The sequence below is a fragment of the Python bivittatus genome, unplaced genomic scaffold (genome assembly GCF_059951505.1).
Source record: "Python bivittatus isolate LINGU-HERP-01145 unplaced genomic scaffold, Pbiv_v1 ctg000840_np1212, whole genome shotgun sequence".
NCBI classification, from domain to species: Eukaryota; Metazoa; Chordata; class Lepidosauria; order Squamata; family Pythonidae; genus Python; species Python bivittatus.
The window spans coordinates 21,279,802-21,303,120 of NW_028277113.1; the positions used below are offsets into that span (position 1 = coordinate 21,279,802).

At 38.0% G+C, this 23,319-nt stretch overlaps 1 protein-coding gene across 5 annotated transcripts; it reads right to left on the reverse strand.

Moving 5' to 3' along the window:
* Nucleotides 1-283: 283 nt before the first annotated feature.
* ADNP2 (ADNP homeobox 2) lies at nucleotides 284-22,263 on the reverse strand. Of its 5 annotated transcripts, none has more exons than XM_007426432.4 (5): nucleotides 21,862-22,263; nucleotides 20,609-20,813; nucleotides 16,178-16,297; nucleotides 6,510-6,599; nucleotides 285-5,629 (listed from the first exon to the last, which is right to left on the reverse strand). In XM_007426432.4, the coding sequence occupies exons 3-5, from the start codon at nucleotides 16,283-16,285 to the stop codon at nucleotides 2,705-2,707; spliced, it is 3,123 nt and encodes a 1,040-aa protein (XP_007426494.1). In that variant the 5' UTR covers nucleotides 16,286-16,297; nucleotides 20,609-20,813; nucleotides 21,862-22,263; the 3' UTR covers nucleotides 285-2,704. The 5 variants fall into 5 exon arrangements, with proteins under 5 accessions (XP_007426496.1, XP_007426494.1, XP_007426492.1 ...); XM_007426430.4 differs by having other exon boundaries at nucleotides 20,609-20,992; XM_007426431.4 differs by having other exon boundaries at nucleotides 20,609-20,757; nucleotides 20,847-22,263.
* Nucleotides 22,264-23,319: the final 1,056 nt, after the last annotated feature.

The window sequence follows — 23,319 nt, forward strand, 5'->3', positions numbered from 1 at the left end:
AATCCTGAGCCAATACTTGCAAAGAAATACAGGGAACTCTTAAGCGAAAGCATCGGTACTGTACCAACTCCATTTCCATTGTTGGTTAAGAAATCAAATATTTATACAGTAGTATTAAAATATTTCCTGCAATGGCACCCAATAACAAGTGTATTTATCTTCTTTTTAAAAAAATAAGACTATATAAATTTTGACTAAATAGCAGTTTAAATGTACCTTCTAAATAAATTTGCAGTTTAGCCTGTCTTTTTTTAGAGATTATCATCTTCCAGAGCAGATGTTTTGTCTTAACTTTAATTGGCTGCAGTCATTTTATTTTGTACATAGTGCATATGTATAAGATTAAAACAGGTTTAGACAGTGTTGTTCTCATGACCTTAGAATCTAGTATTTCCCTCAATAACCCTGAAAGATGAAATGAGAAATGAGAGCCAGTAAAAGCTGTTCTTGTGGTCAGTGGCCAGCTCTTCCCAAGTCCTTCACTCCTACTACATAATTATCAGTGCTAGCACAGATGTGACCTATCAGTTTCTATAATGTCTCCAGGGATTGTAAATTATATTTAAATATCTCTACTTTGATCATAGCTACTGGAAGATGAAGCTACATGAAAGAACAGAAACCAAACCAGTAAACCCTCTTACAATTCTCTGTCATTTATAGAAATTTAACAGCCTGTAATGCAAGTGCTTAAATTGCAGTTATTTACATGCAGTTTCACCAAAACAAGAAAAGTCTTGCCATAAGAAATGTTTTTAGTAGCTAAAAAGCATTATAACGTCTACACACCAAATGTTTTCTGATACTGTAGTAATAAGATATCCTCTTCTTGTTGAATAGCTAGTCATCTTCTAGTGGCTAAGCATTAATCTTCTGGATCTGGAAACTGTTCAATCATCCAATGTCCCAAAATAAAATTAAAAACAGTAGTAGCAAAACCTGTCACTTCAGCCTTACTTTGGGTTTAAAAATATCTATCATGCTTATCTCTCAAATAATTTTAGACAAAACTATCATCTATTGGTGGTATCAAACCATCAGCCACTATGACAGCAAAAGTTTTTGGTCAGCATTTGATTGAAGAAAAATAACCCTAAGCTTATAAATTTAAATATTCTCTCACATACTTCTATTATCATAGTCCATGAGATTGTGTATTAGTCACAATGTAATATATTCCCACACTAAATTGCTGAAGAAGTTGCCTTTTATCCTGTATTCCAAAGACAATCTTCACAGCAAGAAAGCAAAGTGTCAAGAAGTTATTTCCAATTTTGCTGTTAAATATATCCCAGCACAAGGATTAACAGTCATGAATGCAATACCAGTATCTTTCTGGAATGAAATGCAAGTAGAATGCTCACAGCAAGCTACAGCATTATGCTGAAGTTAGCTCCAGACAGCCATTTCGGTCTACATCAATTTTTCCAATCTGGAGATCTTCCAAATACATGAGCTTCAACTCACAGAATTCCCTAGCTAGAATGGCATTATTAAGAATTATGGTAGCATATTTGGGGGACATACGTTGAAGACGAGAACATCTTATTTGAACAGGCAGCTCCTAACTTTATTTAACCCAAGATGCATTATCAATATTTGAAAACCAAGCTACAGAAAAACAATGGCACATCTATAAAGATCTAGAATTTCTTACTAGGGAGGAGTTCAGAAACAGTATTTGAAAATATCTCATGTGTACCATTGTATCTACAGCAGGAAATAAGTATCATCATCATCATCAGGATTGTTATTTGGTACTGGCTGTACCCTGGCAAGTTTGAGTATTTTTTGTGTGATCCACAAGGCATTTTAAATCATGGAAAACACTGGTGCAGAAGAGGCAAGTTAACCCATGAATGAAAATATGTTTTATAAGCTCTGCCTGATAAGGTCATATTAAAAGCCAAGCATCTTAATTTTAAAGGGAGGGGGATGATTCTTTTACACTGTTATAACCATCTAACCAGTTTTGATATTTTACCAAAACTATACACTTTATTATTATTTTTTAGAAACAATTGGTATTTTTAAAAAAACTAGAAATTTGTTACACAATTGTATAAAATCCCATGGACAGAAAGAAACGACATCATAAGCAAGGAAATAAAACAGAACAAAAGGAACTAGAACTTCTGGTATCCTGTAATACAGCCCAATGGCACTGATTGTGTTCACACAAAATAGCGAGCTATGATTCTAAAAAATCTCATTTATCATTCAGGAGCAGTATGTTGCCCTGTGACTCACCCATGGTATCTTCCACCAGCCAGAGAACTACAGTAACCTGAGCTTATTGAAAAAGCAAAAACTCTTCACATTATGTCAGAACTAAGATTCATGATTTGTTATACACCTAACAAGCCAGAATTCAAGCCAGAGTTTAGAGCAGGCACCCAAGTCAAATTGTTTGGGAACAAAAAGCTAGGAATCTTGAGTCTAAATTTAACATTAAGCATTTTCTTCCTGCTGATTTCCTTGTTATTGTAGTCACTATTAGTGGTGGAAGGAACCCAGGACTGATTGGGTGAAGTACAAACTGCTTGTGAATATTTTTTTTTTGTAATTCTGGCTTACTATTGTGTGCAAATGTAGTCAGTGAACACTAATATTTTTATGTTACAAAAAACTAAATTAGCGGAATAGTTTCTGATGTAATATGCAATCTTGGTTGCCTGATATCAGGGCTATTTAAAAAAAAAAATTATACACCCTCCAATTCACATTTTAAGTTCAAACTGTGCTTTACATTTTTAAGTTCTGACATACTAAAGCCCAAAAGCACAGACGGCTTAAAGTTTTTTATTGCCTTTAGGCAGAAGTATCTCTTTCTCCCAAAAAATGATGCAACATCAACTTTCCATGCACAAAGAATGGATGACAGCAATTCCAGCTCTTTTTTACTGGGATATGGCTTCTTGTGAAAATAATCTGCAAGAAACCTTTTTTGGACTTCATTTGAGCTTTGTTGGAATGGCTTTGGATTTAACACCAACACATGAAGATCTTCAACTGAAGACTCGCCCTTAGTTTCAGTTTTATGATCAGTCTTTTGTCGTTTGGAAGGCACACAATTCACCTCCTTTATTGGAATTTGGGCTGTACCACTATTTATAATCAGGAAAGGCTGGTCATCGCTGCTTTGGTCTTCGGAAACAGAAACAGCGTAAAGATGATCAGATTGTTTCCTCTTGGCTGAAAGAGAAGTATTATCATGGTTTTCCCCGTTCATAAGTGGTAGATCCTGCTTTTCATCGAGTTCAAGCTGCATCTTCACAGCTGGCGTGGTATCTTTAGGAGCGCTCCGGCACCGAAGCAAATGCACAGCTATAGCTGTCAGAGTCATGTTGCCAGTGTATACACCACAGCAGTGAATACATTTAAAAGCAGGAGACTTTAAAATGGTATGCACAGTTGGCATGATGTGGTGCCGCTCCTTCAAATGGATTTCATAGGCTTCTGTGCTAGTGAAAGTACCATAACAAAAAGGGCAAGTGGAAACTTTCTTATTCTCTCTACTCATTTCAGCACCCTCATGTTGCAGTTTGATATACAAAGGAATAAGTGTCCTTGAATTTACCCCAGCAAGTACAACAAGGTGCACTTCTTTTTCACAAAGTTCTTTTGAAGTTATACTGAAGTCAAAATGAGGGAATACTAGGTGATCTTCAGAATCACTCACAAGCTGAAACCCTTTATCATCATAATCAGAGTGCAGTTTCTTTTTCCCATTATGCAGAGTTCTTGTGTGATCCACAAGGCATTTTAAATCATGGAAAACACTGGTGCAGAAGAGGCAAGTTAACCCATGAATGAAAATATGTTTTATAAGCTCTGCCTGAGATAGAAAACATTTACAAGAAAAACATCGCACTGTCTTATCCTTTAGCCACCTCAAAAAAGGTGCACAGGCTGCAACTTTATCTATTTCAAGAGTAATCTCTGTCTTTGATGTACTACATTTGTGGGCTACCTGCATGTGCACCTGATAGACATTTGATGGGAAAAGCTCACTACAAACAGGGCAAGTCTTCCACTGCTTAGCCTGTTTAAGAACTAGACTCATTGCAGAACTGGTTGAAGAAGTCTTGGTAAGAGAGTTTGTAGAACTTACTACAACAGGAGATGGCACAGTAGCAGGACCCTGAGACAGCTGGGTAACTGGGCCAGGTTGCATCAGCTGAACAGGTAACTGAGGTGGTGGAACAGTTGCCACCCCACCACCTGGTGGCCCAGGCAAAGTAACGGAAACTGGTGCAAGAGTGTATGTAGGTATTCCATTAACTTGTTTGCCAGTTGGAATTAACTGTCTAAGTATAGGTCCACCAGTAAGTAAAGTAGGATTCTGACACACTCCAGGTCTAACAGACTGATTTACAGGAAGAACTTCTGGTGTAACAGGCTGATTAAACTGTACAATCCCAGGTCCAACAGATGGGTTTACAGGAAGAACCCCTGGTGTGACCGGATGATTAAACTGAAGAACTCCAGATGTAATTGCCTGGGGAACTGGAAGAATTCCAGGACCACTGCCAATAGGTCGATTTACAGCAAGGATCCCAGGTGATGAAGGCCTGTTAACTGGAATAGGACCAGGTCCTGGCATAATTGGACTGCTGATAGTTCTGACTGATTGATTAACAGGAAGCAGAGTAGGCCTGATAGGTCGAGTGAATGAAATGACTCCTGGAGGAACAGCTCTACTTATATTACCTGTGGGCTGATTTAGGCAAAGAACCCCAGGTCTTACAGGCTGTTTTAGAGGGTAACGGTGAGAAACAAAAACTGGTTGGGAAACTGCAGGCTGAAGACCAACATTATTCTGACTTCCTGGGCGAGGACCAGGAAGAAGGGTAATATGTAACTGATCAACTGAAGTTGAAGCTGTCATGCTATTGGAGCTACCTGAAACACCCAAAGGTGTAACCATATTATGAACTGCTTTTGTCGACACCATATTTTGATTCTGATTAACTGATGGAAGTGAAAGTTGAAGACGTGATGTAGAATTTGATCCTACAGAGGTAGGAATCAGTGGTGAAGCAGTCCCAGCTGTAGATGGCTTGGGAGCAATATTGATAATCTGCAGTGACTTTGTTTGTCCTGGTTTTTTAGGCTGAACTGAAATTACACGCCCCAGTATATTTTCCAGATCTTTGTGTACTTCAGATGTTAAGACATGATATATTAAAGAATCTCGGCTATTTGCAAAAGCATTACACTTTTTACAGTAATGATCAGTAAAATTCTCTTCACTTTCATCAGGCCTCTCCTCAAAATATGTGCTTATTAAATTTTGAAAATGGTTTACCAACACATGTTTCTTTGTATTGTAGTACAGCATGTCAGTAAACTGACATTTCTGGCATACAAAGTTTACTGCATCATTCCGGAATTGTCTCATACCACCACTCACATTATAGTTTTGTATTTTTTTCTTGGAGTGAAACATTCGGAGGTGTTTTCCTACTATTTTAGAATGAGAAGCAAATGAACATTCTGGACAAGGAACAACTAATTCTTGATCCATTTCATCTTCATGGTAACGGTTCAGGTGGTTTTTGAAAGAATTAAGAAATTTTGATGAAAATTTGCACAAGCTGCAGCAATATGGATTTGTTCTGTATCTCTGAAAAACAAGAAAAAAAGGACATTTGTAGAACTCCCAAACAATGTATATATAGCAACTGGTCAATACAGAAGCACCAAAAAACAATGCAGTCTTGTTAACTGGATATGAATTCTTCAGGAGATCATAATGACCCTATCTGTTATCTTCTCTGTATTAAATAATTAATATTAATATAATAATACAAATAGTATGAGGACCAAATCAAATGAAATCTAAATTTTCTATTTCTGATGCTGAGAATCAGTAGAATTATTAGAATACTAGCAATGTGGACTCCAGCTTAGTCCAAGAAGAGAAATATATGACCAAAAAAGGGAAGAAGAGATGATCTTCTATGTCATACAATAACTCAGGTACTACCAGAATGAATGCCAAATTTCTATTGCCATCTATGGTTAAAAGAAAATAAAAGGAATATATCAACGGAAGTCTTTGGTCCATCAAGTTAAGAAAAAAATTTAAAGCAGAATATCCAAAAGCCATTACTAGAACTGTGGAGCGCTAAATATGCCAATGCCAATTAGGTGTTCAATATTGTTAATTACTGAGTTGTCAAAGAAGTTCTCATTAACAGCTGTGGTAACTTGTTTTCAAAATGCTGAAAAAGCAACGAGGTATTTTGCATGCAATTCTGACAATTTAATGAAGTACAAAAAAAATAGGATAACAGAAAAAATGCAGAACAGTCAACCCTTCTTATTCTATTTTCAGAACATCTTTCCGTTATAGAACATTAGCTTTGGAAATTAAGAGAAGTCTTGCGATACAGCATAGAACCAACTTTTCAAATCAGAAGTATTTTTTAAAAATCTAACGAGATACACTCACACAACAAAATTCACTTAAGTCTGCAAATGTTGATCAGAATATTACATACCTTTCTTTTAGCCACATTGTCCCAATGAGATACATCATTCCATGAAGTATTGCAGAAGTATTTTTCTCCTGGGTCAAAACTTTTCAGAGTCTGAGAAGAAACAAGGAGTGTGTAATAAAATAGCCAATAACTAAAATAAAATGATCTTTTTACACAGTTACTTTAAAATTGGACTGAGACTCCAAAGCCAGGTGTAAACGCCAAACGTTTTTTTCAAATCCTACAGCCCAAGCAAGCCATAATTACCAAAAAACATAGGGTATGATCTTCATTACAGGTAGTCCTTGCTTAGCGACCTTTTGTTTAATGATGGTCTGAAGTTACAACAGCCTCAGAAAAAGCGCTTTATGATCTGTACTCACACTTACAACCATCACACCACTTCCGCAGTCATGTGATCACAATTCAGGTGCTTGGCAACCAGCTCACATTTATGACTATTTGCAGTGTCCTGATAGCAATTTGCAACCTTTTTTGCTGGTTTCCAGCAAAAAGCATCCATTGGGGAAGCTGGATTCGCTTAACGACTACATGATTTGCTTAACGACCACAGTGATTCACTTTACAACCGTTGTAAAAATGGTCATAAAATCAGGTCTGGTCACGTGGTGACTCGCTTAATGACCGCACCACTTAACGACCAATTTCCTGGTCCCTATTGTGGTCATTAAGCAAGGACTACCCGTATCTTAAACGAAAACAAAAAACAATTCCATCCCAAACAAAGGGGAAATAAAGCAAATTATGGCCTCACTTACTGGCATTACTACCCTGACCATAATTGCTTTCACCCTCCTGAATGATTTTCCAAGTGGCTTTTGGCCAGCTAAAGTGTGCCACCCATTTGAAATCAGTAATTTTATCTGGTTTATGCCAATCCAAGATCAGCATTCCACATTCTCACAACGCTGGAGATCTTCAATAACTAAGCTTCTGGCTCAGCTGCTGAGCAGGATGAAACACAATAAAGAGGAAAATTCTCACCTTGTCCTGTTTTCCTCTCCCCCTTTGAAATCAAGATGCCACAGCACTTTACCATGTTTTTTAAATTAAGCAGAGGTGGCTCTGCATCTCTCCTTAGTGGCTTTTTTCCCTCACTCAAAAATTAACAGGGAAAGTAACAACAAGGGGGAAGGGGGAGAAAAAATGGGATGTTGGTTGGATGCTGATTTTTGCATTTCCCCATAGATCAGCTGGATGGAGTGCTGGGTGGCTCATTAATAGTACTAAATGTATGTGAAGATGGTAAGGGTGAGAACTCTTGTGTGTTGATGCAGAACCCCTTCTGATGGTTTGGGAAATGAAGCAAGTACCTCTGTGCAAGTACTAGTAAATCTCATACCCATATTCTTAAGAGTTTAGCAATCATAACGGTAGTAAAATTTTCTACCACCCACTGCTTGTTTAATTGAACTGCATTTATTGGATTTTGAAACCACCCAACTCCAAAAAGACTCAGAGTGGCTTACAATATTTAAAATACATAATTTATAAAACATGACCACCAAGACAAAGCCACATCAATAACATTCACAAAAGATTTGACAGGGGCTCCACAAATACTCTAATCCCAGCCCTGGGAACAAAACTAGGTCTTAAGACACTTCTAAAACACTTGGAGAGTGGAAGCCATACATATCTCTGGGGGGACGTTGTTCCAGGAGGCACATGCTTATGGGTATTCAATGAATTTTTTTCCTGCTATCAATTCTAAATGTAAAAAAAAGGTAAGGTTGATCAAACATTAATTCAACCATACATTCAATTTTTAAAATTGTTCATCAATATTAGGAATCTGTGAAGTGAACGGTATTTTTTTGGCTGAAATGCCTGACATCTAGTTATTTCAAATGCTACCTCACAGAGTTGTTGTAAGATTAAAATTAGCAAAGGAGAGAATCGTATACAATGCTGTGAGCTTGTAAAGGAAAATAAGGATATAAATGCAATATAAAAATAACAAAAACATATCTTCAGAGATTTAAATATCTGTAATTATCTGAGTATGTTACAATTGACTCAGGGTTTTATGTATCTGAAAAGACTTTATTTAATACAGTCCTATCCCCAAAGTTATGATACTGAGGAAGCTTATAAAGTTTATGTGACTTGACTTGATTTCAAGACATAAACTATGTATTTTAAGACATTCATCATAATTTTCATGTAGGTGCATTTGACTAATAAGTATTTGTACATAGATTGTAACTGTAATATTTCATATGTTTAAGCCACAAAAAACTATGGAAACCTAAAATAGTATTAATTCATTTATTTAATTTAGACTCTGCCTTTCTACTTAGGTGAATAGTCAAGATGACTAGACAGAATATATAGATTTAGATTTGAAAGTAGCTTTTAAAAAAGAAAAGTATGCGTTTTTTTCCTTAAAAGAAAGATACGGGGGTCCTCAGTTAACAACCACTCATTCAGTGACCATTTGAACTTGAGATAGCATTTAACAAGTGGTACTTATGACCCATTCCTCAGAGTTCCGGCCATTGCAGCATCTCCACAGTCACATGATCACAATTTCCAACGTTCTCTGCTGGCTTCCCATAAGCAAAGTCAATGGGAAAGCTGGCAGGAAGTCAGAAGTTACTCATGTGAGGCCCTCACTTAACGACCCACACAGTTCTTGCTTAACAATGGCAACAGAACTGCTGTTGCTAAGAGGCATGATCACGTGATGCCATACTTTATGACCACATCACAATTGCCATCATTAACACAGGACTACCTGTATTAACTCCAAGAAAAGAGGAGTATGTTACTGAACTTTTTGAAAAAGTATTGCCACTTGTGTGAAAAAATCAAAATTATGGAAGTAAAATCAATATATTTCACTTAACAGTCTAGGAATGTTTTTACAACACTAGAACTAGTCAGCAATCAAGTGGAACAACAGGGGTAAGTTTCTCTATGTATAAGTTTGATTTTATCAATGTTCTTCTATATTCACGTAAGCACAAAACCTTGAGATCATTCTAGATTTGAAGTTTACGGCAAAAGCCAGCCTGCTTATTCCTCCCCCTTGCCCCTTCTGATCCTCAATGTGCAATAGCAAAGTGTGGTTCTGCTGCTCCTATTCAATTCTCAAGATATATGCAACAGCCAATAAAATCAAGGAACATAGACCCAAGGAGAAAAAAGGCATTTAAAGCAGGGAAAGAGATTAAATTAGGTAATTGTACAAATTATCTCAAATTGTACTTACAAAAAAGAAACCTATCCTCCTTCATGGTCTCTGTGTTTCACATGCATTAGAAAACTTAATTAATTAACAAAGAAGCAGATGCCTATGATATCAGGAAAAACAGCCACTCAAAAATAGCATCTGCTAAAGCCCAAATATCCAGTGTACAAAAATCAAGGGATAAATCTTTTGGATACAGAGTCCCTTGAGAAAAATAGAAACAGCAGAACCTAGAGCCTATGCAAAACGGCCCCATGTAACAATATAGCAACTGACAACTTTCTAGCTTAAGCAAATCAGGGGAGATACAGTATTTCAAAAGCTGAGACAAAGCTGGTTGAACTATTCAATAATCTTTGTCAGAAAATGGAGCTAAGCAGCTCAAATAAAAGAAAATTGCTTTATAAATATTAAACAAGTGAAAAGTAACCTTTATTGATGTTGCTGAATGAAGAGAATAAGACAAAGAAAGGATGCCCTGGTTTAAGTGAATTGTAAAAACCATCCTCCATAGCTTTGTTGCAAAAGAGATTACATTGATGTTGAAGAGCACTGTGGAAAGGTTTTTCCAGAGCCCTGATGATAGAAGAAATGCCAAACTACCAACATGTCAGCACCCATTTGTCACGACTGAATAGATGACCAGAGTATTTTCCTACTTGCCAGATGAACCACAATTTTTTTAATGAGGACAAACTAATCCCAGAATTCAAGAGTAAGAATTTATTTATGTATTAAGTGGTTACTAAGTTGGCAAAGCTCACTTGGACAATGCATCCAGATACACCAGTATCAGTTATGAAATGCTGGAAATTGAGACAGAGTAGAAGAAAGGAACAGAATACTTTTCAAGAAACTGAACCTAGAGATGTGGATTTCTATGGACAGAGTAAGGTGAGACTTGACTCATATTTCTGAATATTGGAAAACAGATTGATGAATCACCACTAAGTTTCTTCATAGGAAGGCAGGCAAAAAGTCTTACCACTCTTATTTATGCCATGAGATCCAGAAACCTCTGGATGTGGTAAGCAGACAGGGAAAGCACAGTTCACAAAGCACAGCAAGAGACAGACCCTTTCAATGAGGAAAAAGGGCAGCTCTGAGCTGTACTCCAATACACTGTAGAACTTATAAATGTCACAGAAAAGATTGTACTGAACTAACGCAGATATACCATCAGAAATAGTAACACAGCAAAGGTGTTCCATTAGGCTGTTACAAGTCAATGCAAGGAAAAGCAGTACAGGTTGTCCTCACTTAACAACCACAATAGGGACCAGAAAATTGGACATTAAGCAGGGTGGTTGTTAAGTGAGTCACCACATGACCAGACCCAATTTTACAACCATTTTATGATGGTCATTAAGTAAATCATGGTTGTTAAGCAAATCCAGCTTCCCCAATGGACATTTTTGCCAGAATTTGCAGAACCATGTGATTCGCTTAATGACCAGTGATTCACTTAACAACTGTCATAAAAAACTGTCTCAAATTGCAATCATGTGACTGCAGGGGGTGGTGCTACAGTTTCCGATGGTCATAAGCATGAGAACAGGTCGGAAAGCACTTTTTCCAAGGCTGTTGTAACTTTGAACTGTCACTAAACTAACAGTCATTAAGTGAGGACTACCTATAAAACCCCAGACTTTGAGGTAAACCACTTTTTTGTAAATAATTCTTGGTTCCATAGTAAAGCTAAGAGGGGGAGTACTGTACTGAAAAAATATAGAAGACTATGCTGATAGAAATCTACCAACATCTCAAAATTAAAAATCAAAACAATAGGAACAAACCACACATACCCAAGAACAAAACTACAGTAAAGAACTGGAGTCTTGATTTATTCTATTAAATGGCTGTTTTCTTCATCAAAGTCCCAAGTCTAAATGGACAAGCCTAGTAAGTTGTTTTCAAAATTAACACACTACCTATCCATCCTCAGCCATGTCCCCACCCTACTGCCTGCTCCCTGCAGCGCTAAATTTCCAGTTAGAAGCTATGTGGGACAGACTTATTTTGTCCTATTTTACAATCTCATCCTCTAATAGCAGCAGCATCTCATGCTTTGAACCTGTGGTCTTCCCACTCCCATTTTCCTTTTCCCTACCCCTGTTCTGCCCCAGCTTCCATTTTGAAAAGTGAGACAAAAAGATGTCATCCAGCATCTCCAAAGGAACAACACCTCCTAAAGAAGAAAAGTTCTGCACAGTCTAAATCCTCACCTCTTCACAGATGAGAAAGGGGTGGAAAAAAAGAGTTAAAAAGAGAGGGTTATCAGTTTTAAAAAGATCTTCCAGGAATGGAGAGGAACAAAGCATATGAAAGTTTCCCTGGCACCAGAGAGACTTCAGTGTGGTCTTGGGCAAGGCATTCTGGAGCCAAGATGGAGAAAGACTTCAATCTTCCCAATTGTTGCCTGATATTTTATCACTTGAGGGAAGGCAGAAGGGGATTCAAATCATTGCAGCACTTAAGGCTTTTCCCTTCTTTTCTTAGCTTCAGCAGAAAGACATTCTGATTTAAAAACACATCATGATTTCAAGCCCCACCATGCAAATTTTTAAAACCATTTTTAAAAAAATTCTGCCCATGGTCAGAACTTTTTAAAGAACACTCTGTGAGAAGAGGAAGATCCAGAACTTCCCCAAGAGCAGCAGTCACTGAAAAATGAACTCCCCACCATATAGGGCACAGAAGCACTAGAGCAGAATCCTTTCAACTACATGTTAAGCCAGGGATGGGCTGGTCAATTTCAAGGCTTTGCAAAGAGTTCATGGGTCTTCTCAGAAGGAATAACCCCTCTAGGTTCACCAAGCTGTTTTAAAAAAAAGTGGCTGCAGAAGTCATGGTTCTCTTGCAGCCAGAATAGCACAGAAGAACAGGCACTGAGCGCAAGGACTGGAGAGAAGAAGGTTGTATCACAGCAAACCTGTTGGACTGATTGTACTCAACCAGATCACCTCCTCCCCCACCCAAGTCATCTCAAGACTCCACCTCCACGTCCAATTGACTTCCTGTGAGCACCATGGCAAGCTGACATCCTGCTCATTAGCAGGACAGCTTTGTGAGGAGAATCATGGCTGGATGCTGGATCCAAACCGGCAAAATTTCTCTGGAAGAAATCGTTGAGATTATCCATGTTGACTCCGGACAGCCACTACTCATGAGTAGACCACGAAAATTGACATTTTGCGGTCGGCTTATGAGAGGAGAGGCTGGGAGTCGGGATTTCATCAAGCTCACACTCACGAAGCAGCGTTTTATGGACATTAGGCTCAACCGAGTCTTATTTAATAACTTTTTTGGATTTCAATTATTAATTTTTTGTTGTTGTTTACTGGAGAAATTAAGACCCTTCGGACTGGCAAGGTTTTACTGTATTCATTGGGTGAGTTTCTTCCTCCTTAGAGGATGATGGTGTAAATTCGATTTTAAAAGTTTTGAGAATCTACCATTTCTTGGACTATACAGCAAAAGGGTGCTTAGTATATGAATTCTGGAAAGTTAACAACAGATTAAGGGGCCAGAGCGATTTGGAATTACAGCTTTGAATTAATTAGAAGATATTTTCTCATAAGAAAATGACAACTGTTGTGGCTTTTTTATAAGAATAACGTTTTGGCTGTTCTTACGTTGAGACTTTGAAGGTTGGACACTAGAGGGAGCTAGAGAATAAAGAATATAGAGCAGATAAAGAATATGGAGCAGAAATCCATATTGCCAACTTCTGAGTATCTATTAAGCTTCTTAATATAATGGATCAATTGCTTGACAAGATGGACAGAACATGTTGTAATTAGTTACAGAACAAGAACAAATTGCAATGGATGTTTATGAAATTACTTGGGAGGGGGTCTTAAATCTAAACATGTTGTATTTAGAGATGGTGATAGGCTATTAAATTTGTCTTTACTTGCTGGGATGAAGGGGGAAGTTACTTTTTTTTCTTTTTTCTCTTTTCTTTCTTCTTTCCTTTGCATACCCCTCCCTTCTTTTTTTCCCTTTTTTTGTATTTTTCTGTTCGTATTTTTTGTATTTTGTATTGGCTTTTATTCTTTCCATTTATAATTCTTAATAAGAGTAAAAAACTCCTTTCATGCCAGAATACATATATCCTGCCTTAGGCTGCCTTAGCACTGGCTGGAGAAAAGATGGGAGCTGTGTCATGAGAATATGTCCTTAAAAAACCAGTAAGTGGGGCATCTTCATACCGCAGCAACCCAAAGGTGTGGATAAAATCTAAAAATTAAAGAAGGCATTTTTAACCACATATTTTATGGCCTTTCCTTGTTCTGAATTCCACTGGTAGGATGTCATCTGATATCAGGATCAGAATCTGGAGTAAGTAATTTGGTTGTTTTCTCTTTCTCCAAATTATTTTTGTTTTATTGTGCTTTTTCTTGGAGAACTATTTCATTTACTAATATTCTCATCCAAATTAAATTATGCAGTTAATGCTGATACTCATTTTGTAGCATATACCCAGCTTAATCCTCTCCCTCTCTCATCTTCCTCATAACAATTCACTACAAATTACTGCTTCCTACTGCCATTAGTATCTACCTGCATTGGCTTTATCACTCTATTTCAAAGGAAGTAATTTCTTCCTCCAAAGCAATAGATGTATGGAATGAAAGCAAACTCAGTAGCATAGCTTCTCCTCATGCTAGACAAGACATATAATTCTGACATAACACCTCAAACCTTCACAAAAGAAATGAGCAATAAGGAAGGGATAAGTCAAATATGATGTTTAACATCTGAAGCCTTGGAATGGGCAGACAAAATGTTGAAAATGAAAAGATGGTTAAGATAACTGCTGCTAAAGTGTAGCAAGACAGCAAGAAGACAGGCAAGTGGAAACAATATAGGGACAGGACCAGGAACATGGCTGTGATCACTGCAACCCATAAAGCAAGCAGTGGGCCTAATTTTTAAAACACTATCCTAGGTATCATATATTTTAGTGAAATAAGCCCTCTCTATTAAAAAGACCTTGTATATTCACTGTTGCCTACTGAGTAAAATCTACCAGACTAATCCAGACTTATCTAAGGGATGCTATGACTCCAGCCAATGCTTTAATTATAGTTCACTGCAGTCATGATGTATCTATTGCTTCACAATTCAAAATGTGTAACAAAGACAAATCTTTGCCGTATCCCTTTTATCTTAAGAAGGGTGAAGAAGAATGGCAGCTTTCTTCCAAGGATAGTTACAATACTATACAGGCATGATAACTGCCCAGACTGTATAAGAGGATTGTGTCTTGAAAGAACTTACAATGACTCTAACACTGAATTTGGGCTTTCTCAATATACAAGGCCCATACCTGTTACTTTTTCTGTGTATGTATTTATAGAAGTTGGAGCCATAAGTTTGAAGAGGAATAAATAGCTATTTCCCTGAATCTGTACAAATTCTTACTATATCATACTATAGGAATGAAAGAAAGTTTATCCAATAATATTTATTTGAAGCTGCCCGCTCCAAGGGGAAATAAAGTGCTTGAAGACTTACAGAAGATTACATTTGATACACAAATGACTTTTTGAGATCATTTTAAGAACTTTTATGCATACGTATCATGTTAGATTCCATTCTCTGCATTTTCCCATGCATAATTCCATATGGCAGCCTTTCTCAAAGTGGAATCAATGGATGGAAAGTCACCAGAGTCCTTCTCCACTCCTTTCCAGGCAGGCGTATCAGTGTGATGGAAAAAATGAATGCAAAGCTAACAGTTCCAGAGCTCTATATGAACTCTAAGCATTCTCTGTGTTTTTTGTTTTATCTTTCAAAAGGAAGAATAATCATGACCAGAGGGAATGATGCTTCTATGCCAAACTCTAACCACCTGACCTGTTGCTAGCTCTGCTGGAGGAATTACAGAGGAAGGGAAAGAAATTGCCTCAGTGTGGATTCATTCATTCATTAGAAAGGCACCAAAAACAGAGCATCCCAGTGTTTTGCAAACTGCAGTATTTTAAAAGCAATTTAAGAAACTATTAGAGGTAAGGAAACACCCTTTTGTTTGATGAATAAAAATGTCTGTCCAAAATGAAACCCGTATTTCAGGAAGTATATAAAAGCAACAATATTATCCTTCCTATTAAAACATGGTTTTATTTTATAATGAAAGGGTTTTGTTTTGATATATAGATTAAAATTTAAATTAAAAGTAAGTGGTATATTTCTTGTCCAATCCTAATTCCAACGAAATTATTACCTTTATTCATGGGCTGAGTGTTGTACAAACTCATTTTATTATTTTAGTGTCACAGTACTGCAAAGTTTGAAAATCCTACTATATGGAGTATAGGATCCAACTTTTAGTTAGGACAAAGACTACTTATTTTAACACAATTTTCCACATTTTGAGTCTCATGAAATCATTTCAGAACAGCCACAAAATTTTATATACACAATCATAAAGTGTCTTCTAACTCTGAAAATTTTTCTTCTTTACCTGAAGTAACTCTTGACAGCTGTCAAGTCCAATATCCACAAGAATACCCTTCACTTTCTTCCGAGATCTTCTTATATTATCAAGATTTTGCACAGGAATTTGAAACATGTCAAACTTTACCTAAAAGACAAAGACATAAAAATAGAGATAAATTTCTCAGTATGATTTCACATTTGTTGAAACTGTAATGATAAACTTTGGTGGGAAGCTATATAACATCCAGAACAGCTCTAAGATTTGAGAATTTAAGAATATATAATTCTGTCTCAAATGATTGCTAAAGCTCAATTTCTTTCTTGGGAAGAAGGCCCTGCTGTTCTGTAATTTAAACTTAAACAAGGGAATTCAAGAAATGAAAATGTTTTGGAAATAGAGCCTATCATGAAAACCAACTTGAACAGTAGTAAGTTAGCATATCTGGGGATTCAAAATGGACACAGTAGCAGAGACATTCATCCCCACAGCTCCTCTGTACCTCATAGGTATCAGAATATTTCACCCCAGATCTAACTCAGATATAGTGGTAAGTGTATTCAATTCAGTGTTATGAAAATCACCAAAGTCAGCTTGCTACCATGGTTAGCCAAAATTGGTATACCCTTAAGGGTGTCAAAGATGATTCTATCAATGATTTTAATTACTCAGGATACTTATGGGTATTAAACCCTTAAACATATACAGAGCAGCAGTGAGCCACATTATAAATTTGCAGTGAACCGTCTGTTTCCCTAGAGGGACAAAGTGACAATAAGCAGGAAAAACTGGGGACTGCTCTTATAGCCACACATAAACATTCACTGCAAATCTGTTGTCTTTTTCTGTTGTCCTAGGCAAAAACATTTTATAGCTGATGAACTTGGGGACACTTGGTGAGATTTTGTTGTCTTTACAGTATATTGAAATGTACTTCAATAATTTAAAATTACAGTCATGTGAAAATGCACACCCCATTGAAATTTTTGACTTTTTCAACATATTTCAACATACAGATATTTGATCTTCATTTCAACAATAGTGATAAAGGGGATATAATATAACAAATATCATGCGCCATTTACCGTATTTTTCCGACTATAAGACGATACTTTTTTCTAAAATCCTTACCCTAAAAACTGAAGGGCGTCTTATTCAAGGAAGTCAGCTGAGAATCGCGGTTGCAAAACTACCAAACTTTGTTTCTGCAGAGAGGCTTCTTCCTATTGCTAGCCTCCAATCACAAGTGAAATAGCTTGTCTCCCAAACAGACTTCCTCCAATCACGAGTCTGATGTAACTGACGTCAGCTGATGCTGAACAAACCAATTAGAGGAAGGCTGTTTGCAGAGACAAGCTATTGGCAGTTTCACTCGTGCTTGAATGTAATCAGTTATGCAAAAGAGCCTGGAAATAGAGCTGCAGAGAGACGGTTTGGACCTCCTCCCACCGAGTGTATCAGGTAAATGTTAACTAATTACTAAATAAAAATGTGTTCTGCACTATCTTTAAAATACTGATTTTTTAATTTTGGGCTGGAAAAGTGGGGGGCGTCTCGTACATGGGGGCGTCTTATTGTCGGAAAAATACGGTACATTTTGTAGTCCATTGTGTGATTTAAATAAATATAAATGCAAATTTTGCATGTGGAAAAAGTCCACCCCTACATTTATCACTACCTCAAATATAACAGGTGCAAATGATTTTAACACCATTAGGCAGGATCTAGAAGGAACCTGTTTTATTGAAACATCAGACATTTAGTTTGATTTGCTCTTTGTTGTTAAGTGTATAGTATCACCATGCCTAGACCGAAAGAGTTCTCCGAGGCCTTCAGAAAGAATAGATACCTATGAATCTGGGAAGGGATTTTAAAAGATTGCCAAACAATTGGATATCAATCATTCTACTGTTTGGAATATCATCTACAAATGGAGAGGATTTCAAACAATTCCCAACTTGTCCAGGCCAAGCCATCCCAGCAAGTTCAGCCCAAGAACAGAACGCAAGATGATGAAAGAAGTCTCTAAGAACTCCAGAATTTCATCACATGACTTACAGGTGAATCTCGCCATTATTGTTAAAGTATGTGAGTCTACCATTAGAAAGAAGCTGCATAAATTAGATCCACATGGGAGTTGTGTTGGGAGGAAACGTTTGCTCTTCAGAAAATCATCAGGGCAAGACTTGCTCCTGAAAACCTAGACAAAGACCAGGATTTCTGGACCAATGGGCTCTGGATAGACGAGGCAAAGATAAAGTTATCTGGTCACAGTCCCAAAAGGCATGTTTGGCGAAAACCAAAGACAGCATTTCACCAGAAGAACCTGATACTAGCTGTAAAGCATGATGGTGGAAATGTTATGGTTTGGGGTGGCTTTGCTGCATCAGGGCCTGGAGAGCTCATCATCATAAAATCCACTATGAATTTTTCATTTACTACAAGGTGCATGAGGATAATGTGAGACAATCTGTCAGAAGACTGAAGCTCAACCAAAAGTGGACCTTGCAACATGGCAATGACCCTAAATGTTCCAGTAAATCCACAAAGGAATGGCTGAGAAAAAAGAAAAGAAATGGATGATTCTGGAATGGCCAAGTCAAAGCCCAGATCTAAATCTCATTGAGATGCTATGGGGTGAATTGAAATGGGCTATGCATGCAAGAAACTCCTCAATCATCACATAGCTGGAAAAAAATCTGCATGGAGGAATGGGAAAAAAAATCTTCCCAGTCGATGTCAGAGACTGGTAGACAGTGATAAAAAACACCTACTTGGGATTGTTTCTGCCAAAGGTGGCAATACCAGGTATTGGAGCCAAGAGTGTACTTACTTTTTCCATAGAAGGAAATGGCGTATCTGTTAATTTTTTGTTGAATGAATGATTGCAAAGTCAAATTTTCAGTTTTATTTGTTCAATTACATCATCTTTATATACTGTTTGAAGATAAAATGTTATGTCTACATATGTTAAAAAAGAAAAAAAGTTACATGAGGTCTACTTTTTCACATCACTGTATGTTTTAATGAGATCCTTATGTTTTGTTACTATTCTTAAGTATTATTTACTGGCAGGAAATGAATGAATGAATGAATGAATGAATGAATGAATGAATGAATGAATGTCTCCCATTTCATCAGCAAGACTGAAGTGTGCACGATTTAAATGAGAAGGTCGATACAAACGTAATGCTCTCCTTATTTGCTGTTCCCCTCACTTAATCACATTTTCTTAGCTTGTCAAACTGCTATTTAAAGGGCTGGAGTTTGAAATCTGCACAACTTGGAATCTCCACACTGATTTGCTAGTATTTTCTAATAAGGTTGCTAGAATCCACTTTCATTTATTTACACATTAAATTTTATTTTAAGAGCATCCAGGCCATACCATTCCCAAGCTATGTTTTAAATATTCTTAGTTTCAGGATTAATCTATAAAAGTAGATAAATATCTTCCAAACAAGTAACAGCTTTATACACACACACTTCTGTATGTGATAAAATGTAACTTCACATATATATTAATGATAATGGGAAGAAAGGCAGTTTAATTTAACTAAAATGAAAATCAGTTCAAGTCCATGATACCTTATCTGGTTTCAACATACTCTTACCATGCAAGACTTTATATACTTTATATAATGCAAGACTTTATATACCATCAAAGCAAATTACATTTTTTTTAAAAGAAAGAAATAAAAGAAAGATGGCCAAGAAACAGAGCTAAAGTTATACAAAGGTGGGCAATCTGCAGGCCTTCAATTCAATGCAGCTGTTAAGCATATTCTTAATAGCCCCTAAAGCCATAAAAAATGAGGGTGTATTTGTCAAAATTCAGTTGTGTCATTTCTTACCTTTTACATGGATAAGACACTAGCATGTTGTGCAAGGCCTACAATAAATGTGACACACTTAAGAAAAGGGGCAGGGCAGAGTATGCACCTAAAACAAAGAGAGAATCCCTTGGGCACAAATCAGCCCCACCTACTTTATGTCATTCTTAACCTGCCAAGACTTCCTCCCCCAAGGTTACAGGCTGCCTCTAGCCACATTTTTCCTCAAAATTGAAGATGATTAATAAAAAGAACAACTCTGGATAGAAACACAAATGCATTTACAACTGAGTGAACTGTCAGTTACAGATTTATGAGTATGACACAACCTAAGCCATTATCTTTGGTTTGCCACTCCTATAACTCTTAGCCATCCCAGAAAAGGTTCTTAGGCTTCTTCAACTCCTAAAGCCTTCTTGCCCCAATCACTGTCATACTTCCTTTCAATTATTTTGCTCAAAATTTCCTCATTCTGGAACTACAGTACTGAGAGACAAGAATAAGGATCCAATTTCCCCATCTCTGAACTTAAAATCTTATGGCATTTGGCTTAAACCCAAGAGAGTTAAAAGCCTAATTCTATATACAAGGGCAACATTAAAATGTTTTTAACAGATTCACTTACCACTAGATTAAGCCTGTCTTGCAGAACCACCTGTCATGTGTGGTAACCTGGGAACAGTCCCCACCTCACTTTTTCCTCCTCTGCACTTCTGTTTGTCTGGCTTTTCTTGAAGATCTTGAAATCTTTATGATCAACATCCTTGATCTACCCTGACATCACAGTTAGACTTTATTATTAATTCGATGTGTTTAAATTGTCTGAATGGCTTAAATGTTAAAAGACAAAATTAATCACTTACAATTTTCCCCAACGAGCAGCCCTCCGGGTATGTGAGACCTCAACACTCATCCTCCCCAGTTGATCTCTGTCATTTTTTTTCTCCCATAATGGAGGCTGTGCAGCTTGGGAGACTTATTTGTATGAAAATCAGCTAGATTTTGTAAGCTTACAAAATACAAGAAGCATTATATTTTTGACTGCCATGAATTCAGTTGTGAAGAATACTGGTTCTGAACTCCAACACTTGAAATAATTTTGGATAAATTTACACTGAAATTCAGCTATGTGATTCTCTATTTATGCATGGAAACATAAAGACAAGAGCTGTCATATGCAATGGTAGGTTACAATTAACCTGCAATTATTTAATATCAAACCCTGGTCCGTTTGTCACAGGTTTACATGCAATTTACACACACACTAATCCTGGGGTCTGGTGGCCAATAAAATATTACAAAGAAGCAGCCAGCACTTGAACAGCATAGACAGATTATTTTATTCTATCCCTAAACCGAAAACCACTGAAGCTCGTTCTTATCTGCCCCTTCCAGGCAGAAATATAGTGAGAGGTTTTCTTCTCCCAAACTGGGAGCTCCGTTCCAAATGTCGAGAGTTTACGGGGTCCTGAATTCACTTGTTACACAGAAACGATACTGGCAGCGGGGTTTGGTGCGTGAGAAAAAAAAATCCAAAAGCTTCAGGCCGGTTCTAGTGCCCTCGTGAACAAAACGAGTTCGGGCCGAACCCGGACTTGCAGGAGCGGGATGGCTAAAGAGGCACGAGCAGCACCCGGGCGCAGATCCCTTGCAGAGATGGGCCTCCTTTCCCTCCACTGCGGTTCTGGGCGCCCGCGTAAGGAAATATGTCGAGCAAGCCTGAACATGGCCTCTGGGTGCCGGCCGAGCCTCGCGGAGGCGCGTGAAAAAAGGTTGCGAAGAAGTTCCACCTTGGCGCCAAGCGTGACAAGACTTCGCGCCTCGGAGGGAGGGAGGACGCGGAGTCATCTTCTGCCTATCCCCGCAGGCTGCACTTACCTGTCCCGGCTGCAGGGGGCGCCTGCTGCCCGCTCGGTGGTTCCTCGATTGCGACTCCCTGAGGCGGACCGACGCGTTGCAATCTCGCCCGCCGCCGCCGCCGCCGCCCCTCTTCCTCCTCCTCCTCCTCCTCCTCCTGCCTATCTGCTGCTGCTTGGACGGACCGGTGGCTCGGACCCTCAGTCAGCAGCCGCCCCGCCCCGCCCCGCCCGGCTCCGCCTCCTAATCTCGACCTGCAGCGCGCGCTCAGCACCTCAGCAATATGGGCACCGGCGGCGGTGTAGCATCTTTGCGCTGGCGGCGCCCAGCCGGCCGTGCAATATCGGACCCGGCTTCCCCGCACCACCAACAAACCCCCGCTCCCATCCACCCACCTCCAGCTACTCCTCCCTCCTTCCAGAGCCAGAAAGGGAAAATGGCGCTCGATTTGTCCCAGGAAGTGACGATTCCTCTCATTTGCATATCAGTCAGTAGACCAATAGGAGACGCTTGTTCCACACCTCCCATTGGTTAATTCCATCAGCACCAACACTGTAGGAGAGAGAGTGTTAGATGTGTAGCTTTGGGGGATCTCGCTGAAGTCCTCCAGAGTTGCCCCCAATTGCTTACCTGTTACCTCAACTTTCCCTCTATTGCTTTGGCACTTTTTCAACAAAAAAAGTGAGATCAACGTGATTTTGTGTTGTGACGTCATCATTGAGGGTGTGACGATGACGTCATCCCATGTGGTTCTATCACGTGGTCATGCAGCAGTTCTCTTGTTCATGTTTATAGAATTTTGTAGAAGCCTCATTTGCATCAGTGTATTCTTGAAATCCCCCTTCATATCCAACAACCAATGAAATACATCCATGTCAAGAAGCTGTATTTTCCTTAGGAGAAAGAAACCACTGGAACCTGTTTCACAAGGTGTCCATTCTACAGTAAGTCATACTGCTTTGCAAAGATGATCAAACAAGGATCTTCTTCCCCATTCAGATTATGCAATCCTTTGAGTTTCCCTCAAAGAGCAAGAAGGCTAAAACCATCATAATTTCCTGTTACTTAAGATTATTTTGAATCTTAAATTTGGGGGTTGGACTAGAAGACCTCCAAGGTCCCTCCCAACCCTATGATTCTATGAGTCATGTTGAAAGTTTGATGGCAAGTTTTACTTTCTACCATATGATGGATGATGAAACAGAGAAGAATACCATCACAATCTTCATGGAGAATCTCAGTTGTATATAAACCTCTTGCTCAATAATTGCATATTGTATATTTTTGTCTTGGACTTTTAAGGTCTACCCAAAGAACAATCAATAATTAACTGAAAAAAAATCCAGATTGCATAATATGAAACTCCATTTTTCATTTGATCTCAAACCATTGTTTCTACCTGTTGGACGTAATATAAACCAAATTTACAAAACTGATCATTATTATTAATAGTTTTATTTAGATTTATTACAGCCACTC

Bases quoted from the DNA above. Each gene is read 5' to 3' on its own strand.
- ADNP2 (XM_007426434.4), bottom strand. From the start codon at position 16,285: ATGTTTCAAATTCCTGTGCAAAATCTTGATAATATAAGAAGATCTCGG. The intron at 6,600-16,177 runs GTAAAGAAGAAA...GTTTCTTCTCAG, and splicing joins GCTGTCAAGAGTTACTTCAG to ACTCTGAAAAGTTTTGACCC. The intron at 5,630-6,509 runs GTATGTAATATT...CTTGTTTTTCAG, and splicing joins ACAATGTGGCTAAAAGAAAG to AGATACAGAACAAATCCATA.